This window comes from Electrona antarctica (genome assembly GCF_951216825.1).
Source record: "Electrona antarctica genome assembly, chromosome: 9".
Classification (NCBI taxonomy): Eukaryota; Metazoa; Chordata; class Actinopteri; order Myctophiformes; family Myctophidae; genus Electrona; species Electrona antarctica.
Window position 1 is genome coordinate 8,084,695 of NC_136790.1, and position 6,775 is coordinate 8,091,469.

General features: G+C 40.8%; 1 protein-coding gene across 1 annotated transcript; it reads left to right on the plus strand.

Moving 5' to 3' along the window:
* Nucleotides 1-294: 294 nt before the first annotated feature.
* LOC306929669 (uncharacterized protein) lies at nucleotides 295-6,092 on the plus strand. Its single transcript, XM_079510293.1, has 2 exons — nucleotides 295-542; nucleotides 3,254-6,092. The coding sequence occupies exons 1-2, from the start codon at nucleotides 446-448 to the stop codon at nucleotides 4,480-4,482; spliced, it is 1,326 nt and encodes a 441-aa protein (XP_079366419.1). The 5' UTR covers nucleotides 295-445; the 3' UTR covers nucleotides 4,483-6,092.
* The last annotated feature ends 683 nt before the right edge of the window (nucleotides 6,093-6,775 follow it).

Here is a 6,775-nt window from a genome sequence, read left to right on the forward strand (position 1 = left end):
CTGCTTAAATAAGGCTTAAATTGCAGATTTGCCGATTGCATTGGGAAAACATGGTACTGGCTGACTTCATTGATTTCACTCCTATGCCACCAAAAAGTGGAATGCCCTACCAACAGTCATTAAGACATGCAAATCCCTTGAATCCTTCCAAACCGCTCTCAAAGGGCACCTACAGTATACGGACGGCTGCAATTCGAATGTCCTTGACATGAAAAAGTTTGGGAACCACTGCTTTCCACCACTATGTTATTTCCGCCCATATGTGTCTCTGTGAGCGCTACAGCAGCAGTGGGTGGAGAGAGTGAGTGGGTTGGTCCTGCATGTAAGCACCGTTCTGTCCCGTGTTGATCTGGGGGAGAGTTTAAGCAGGAAGCAGAGCAGACGTGGACCATCAGAGTGGACCGAAGAAGGAGATATTAAACTATTTGGGCTTTTTAAAAGAGAGATGTCGTCCGACAGCTTTCCAGCTGCTGCGTCAGAGAAGCAACAGATGGACCAGGGAGCCATGCTGAAGCAGCCTGTGATAGAGTTACACAGAATAGGTGTGTACATGTTTTTATATGTCTGTACAAATTTATTTCAGCTTCAACAGAAAGCAGATGCACAGAAATGTTGTCGGTACTCGGTGGAGACTAGTAATGCTTCCTCCCAGCACGAACACACTGTGCGTGCGTGCGTGCGTGTGTGTGTGTGTGTGTGTGTGTGTGTGTGTGTGTGTGCGTGTGCGTGTGTGTGTGTGCGTGCGTGCGCGTTGATAGGGATAGGGAACGTCACTTTAATTCTATGCTACTTTTAAACTCTGTAATTTCTCTTTTACTCAATCCACTGATATGCAAGAGTGGACATTGTGTAAGTGTTAGAGTTAGTTTCAATTTATTGAAGCTGTCATATATAGTGTTTGTGTAAAGCCTTAAGTGCCTAGCAGTGTCACCCAGTGCCTAGCTGTATCACATTCCTTCTACTGCTCCTCCTTGACCTCAAGGTCACTGCAGGCACCAGTGGTTCCTTGTTTATGCCCTGTTTATCTCTATGTGAGCAACCCCTCCCATTCTATGATCCTCTCTCCTGGTAATATAAGATCCTGATTTAAAGAAGTAAAACAAAAAAAAGCTAGTTATCTTCATTCTAATGCAGGTATTTTAGCTTCAAACCTTTTTCTTTTCATGAAACGTCTATTAATATAAGTAAGTAAGTAAGTAAGTAAGTAAGTAAGTAAGTAAGTAAGTAGAGTTTATTTATAGAGCACCAGTCACAAAGTGCTTTAACAACAATAAAATTAAAACAAGTCAATAGTCAATAAAACAAGTCAAGAACTAAATCACTAATAAAGTAAGACAAAATAGACAAAATAAAGCAATCAACATTTAACCAGGCCGGCTATGGAAAGGCCTGTTTAAAAAGGTGAGTTTTCAACAGTCCTTTAAAAATGTCCACAGAATCCACAGTTCTTAGGTGGAGTGGGAGCTCATTCCATAGACTAGGGGCAAAACCTGCAAAGGCTCCATCACCTTTAGTTACTAGTTTTGTCTGAGGAACAACCAGCAAAGCCTGGGATGTGGATCTCAGTGACCTTCTGGGCACATACGGTTGGAGCAGGTGACAGGTCAGACAGATAAGGAGGTGCCTGGCCATGGAGGGCTCGGTGTGTAATGACTAGAATCTTAAAATGTATTCTGTAATTAACTGGGAGCCAGTGTAGGGAGGCAAGGACGGGTGTTATGAACCAGTTGCAGGTGATCTAATGCGGTTTTAGACAGATAGGTAAACAGAGAATTACAATAATCAAGACGTGACACAAATGCATGGATAATAGTTTCTAACTCCGGGTGTGAAACAACTGATCTTAGTTTGGCAATGTTACGAAGGTGATAAAAGCAGGTGCGCGATACAGAATTAACGTGTTTGTCTAAAAGCATGGACTGATCTAAAATAATGCCAAGGTTTCTGGGGTTGGTGCATATATTCTGTTTTAATGACCCAAGGCGATCGGCAACGTCTGCAGCAACCCTACTTGGGCCAACAATTAAAACTTCTGTTTTGTCTGGATCCAGTTGCAAAAAGTTGCTAGCCATCCAATTCTTGATAGAAGTAATACATTCATGGAGTTTGGTGATCATATTATCCATCTTATCCGGTTTGAAAGAACAGTATAATTGAATATCGTGGAATAATGCTTGGAATGGATTCAGAATCATGAAAACCCCCTAGTTTGACATGTCCAACCTATCTTCATATAATAGGTCCTCACTAATAATCATGATAAAATGGAACGATTTTTTTCTACTCAGTCTGTGTCTCATAGGAGGGCTGTGGGCAGTTTAGAAACCGTCCTCCAGTGACATCATCATTAGGCAGATTTTCATTATCGTGAGAACGATGGCTTCCATTTTCGCATTGCAACTTTTCAGGACTAGAAAGCCTGCAGTTTCTATTAGCTTGTATTCCCCATCGATGATGTCACTGGAGGACGGTTTCTGAACTGCCCAAAGCCCTCCTATGAGACACAGACCGAGTAGAAAAGAATTGCGCCATTTTTTCATGATTATTAGTGAGGACCAATTATATGAAGATAGGTTGAAAAGTGGTGAAGTGGTCCTTTAATGGTAGGGTCACATATAAACCCCTATATAAAAAGCTCAATGCTGACAGCCGGTCAGCAAGTGGATTCATGAATGTATGTATATAGACAATATTTTAGGCCAATAAAAAAGACTATATACAGAATTTTGCACTTCAAAAAAAAGAAGCCTGTTGGCTGCCGGACTAAAGGTTGTCAATACTGGAATGAGCTCCCTGTCACACTGAGGGAGATCCCCACTTTCACAGCTTTTAAAGGGCAATTGAAACAGTGGTTAAACAACCAGTCGTGATCACATATGACTCTCACTCGACAATAGAGTAGGCCTATTCTAGTAATAGTTTTAATCTTTTCTTATTCTTCTTATTTTCTCTTTTTCCTGTGTTTGAAATGTACTGTATTTGTATGCTGTCCACTCGTGTATTATTATGTACTGTAAGTACTGTTTAGTGTTAAATGTCTGGGGACTACGGATGGAAATTAGCATCGCTGCTAAATCCGAAAGGTGTATGTACACTACATTTGTATGTAATGTTCATTCAAAGCTCTGACCCGTCCAAATAAACAACTAAAGTAAACTAATTTAGATCATTATCAGTTGGTAATACAACACAGCTTGCATGTTATTTCAAAACATTTTATGTATTTTTTCTCTGTCCTCATTCTCCATCCCAGATGTCTTTCCTGCCCAACTCAAACATATCCACAGCAGAAATAGACATCTCAAACATCCCCAGAGAACTCAGCCCTACACCTGTGACCAGTGTGGGATAAGCTTCAGACGGAGCTGTCATCTACAAAATCACCAGAGAATTCATACGGGTCAGAAGCCCTACACCTGTGACCAGTGTGGGATAAGCTTCAGCCACAGCAGTACTCTCAAACAACACCAGAGAATTCATACAGGACATAAGCCCTACATCTGTGAGTGTGGGATAAGCTTCAGCCGGAGCAGTAGTCTCAAACGACACCAGATAATTCATACAGGACAGAAACCCTACATCTGTGAGTGTGGGATAAGCTTCAGCCGGAGCAGTAGTCTCAAACAACACCAGAAAATCCATACAGGACAGAAGCCCTACACCTGTGACCAGTGTGGCAAACGGTTCAGCCTGAGCAGTAATCTCGAACGACACCAGAGAATCCATACAGGACATAAGCCATACACCTGTGAGTGTGGAATAAGCTTCAGCCATAGCAGTAGTCTCAAACGACACCAGATAATTCATACAGGACAGAAGCCCTACACCTGTGACCAGTGTGGCAAACGGTTCAGCCTGAGCAGTAATCTCGAACGACACCAGAGAATCCATACAGGACATAAGCCATACACCTGTGAGTGTGGAATAAGCTTCAGCCAGAGCAGTAGTCTCAAACGACACCAGATAATTCATACAGGACAGAAACCCTACTACTGTGACCAGTGTGGCAAACGGTTCAGCCGGAGCTGGGATCTCAAACAACACCAGAGAATCCATACAGGACATAAGCCCTACAGCTGTGAGTGTGGGATAAGCTTCAGCCTGAGCAGTACTCTCAAACAACACCAGAGAATCCATACAGGACATAAGCCCTACACCTGTGAGTGTGGGATAAGCTTCAGCCACAGCAGTACTCTTAAAAATCACCAGAGAATTCATACAGGACATAAGCCCTACTCCTGTGACCAGTGTGGCAAACAGTTCAGCCAGAGCAGTCATCTCAAACAACACCAGAAAATCCATACAGGACAGAAGCCCTACACCTGTGACCAGTGTGGCAAACGGTTCAGCCGGAGCAGTACTCTCAAAGATCACCAGATAATCCATACAGGACAGAAGCCCTACACCTGTGACCAGTGTGGCAAACGGTTCAGCCTGAGCAGTAATCTCGAACGACACCAGAGAATTCATACAAGAGAGTAGCCCTACACCTGTGACCAGTGTGGGAAATGGTTCAGCACAAGCAGTGAGTTAAAAAACAACATGGCTGCAGTTATGGTTGTACTGCCACCCCAATCAGCTGCAGGGGTCAATGGGTCGTACAGACAGACAGACAGACAGACAGACAGACAGACAGACACGGCCAGTCATTGGAGCGGTTAGACACCGCTCAAAAACTGGCAAACTTTGTGAACCTTTTGTTCTGCAAATTGTTAAACAACACATTTGTTTGTTTCTATTAGTTACTGTGAGAGTGATGCCAACACTAACTCAGGACTCCTGGATCACAGCCCTCCACACTTTCCTATATCTAACATCGGGCTCTTGTGTACTGTATGTGTATGCTGTCCTCTCATGTCTTGTTATGTAAAACTGTTTAGTATTAAATGTCTGGGGACTACGGATGGAAATTAGCATCGCTTCTAAATCCGAAAGGTGTATTTAGGCTACATTTGTATACGTAATGTTCATTAATATGCTCTGACCCGTCCAAATAAACAAAAATTGCCCGTCAATGTGTTGCCCGTTAAAGTATGCACAGCCTCTGTTCAAACAATCAATGATATCCTTATTATCCTGCACTTCAACTTTATCTTTATCTTAATGTCCCATGAAATGTTGATGTAGGACAGTAAGTACACTCACTGCATTTATCTATGTCATCATTTAATGTTCTCTCGTGTAGCCTAGACTATTGTACACAATTATAAAGGACAGGGAGAATATGAATTGTCACCATCAAATAACAACATTAAATAATAGACTAGAAATATTGTTCCTGAAGAAACAATGTGGGGTCGATGCAAGCCAAAAGATTGTACTATAAATAATAGTACAAATGCAGTCAAGGTCCCCAAACAATTATTATTACTCAACATTATATTTAGGCCAATTAATGTGATTTCAGTGATTCTACAAGGATCAACAGGCTCTTGATGATCTCCACTGCTCTCAGCTGGTTCCTCAAACACCCGTTTTTTGTACTTGTGTTCTCCCCTGGTGTAATTGATGTTGGCAATTGGCAATAGCACAGTAAAGATGATAATAATCTAATATGATGTGTGTGGTTATTTATAGAGCTAGCCTCTTAATTTTGATCTCAAAGTGCACCAGATTGAAGCATTTTCTTCGCAGATTTACTTTATTTTATTTCTAATACCATAATCATCATCATAGGTCAAATGTAATTAACAATTACTACAAGGACATTGAAGAGGCTTTGGATGTATAGGTTAACTTGAGTTGTCAGCTGTTGGGTGGGGGTAAGGAACTGTGATGTACATTTGTTTATATTTAATTGTATGTAATGTGTTTTTGTATGCATGGACATATCCTGTTGTTTCTTTGAAGATTTAGTTTTAGTGTTTGTGCTGCCATTTGGGCGTATGAAAAAATATATGTGAATAATTGTTTTAAGAATACTATGTCGTAATGGAAAATCAATAAACATACTGTATGTTGTTTTTTTAAAGAAACAATTACTACAACTATTACCACCGATACCTGCACCATATATCATTGCTATCATTCTCACTACTGTCCTATACACTCATAATTTAATGTACTAATTATCCTGTGATATACTGTATTTAGACAAGACGCTTGAGCAGTAATTTAAATTGAGAGATATATCTGCTGTGTTTGACATCCTCTGACAAGCGATCGATCAATAAAAAGCCTATACCCTTTTCTGAATGAGTAAAAAAAATGAGTACACAAATTAAATGTAGAAAAATATAAAGTTTATTTTTACATCATATTTGATTTGGTTTATGTTCTAGACTAGAGGTACTAGACAATTTTGATTACATTTTTATTTTTTCTTAATTCTTTGCTGCTGAAAACCGATTAAATAACCGGGATACCGATATGGCATTTTTATGGCCGATATGGACAATTCCGATTATGATACCGATTATATCATGCATCCCTAATCTTAACTCATATGCACCTTGCATTATTGGATGGTAGAATAGCCATGGGTGTAACCCAGACACACTAGTTCATTATTGGATGGCAGAATAGCCATGGGTGTAACCCAGACACACTAGTTCATTATTGGATGGCAGAATAGCCATGGGTGTAACCCAGACACACTAGTTCATTATTGGATGGCAGAATAGCCATGGGTGTAACCCAGACACACTAGTTCATTATTGGATGGCAGAATAGCCATGGGTGTAACCCAGACACACTAGTTCATTATTGGATGGCAGAATAGCCATGGGTGTAACCCAGACACACTAGTTCATTATTGGATGGCAGAATAGCCATG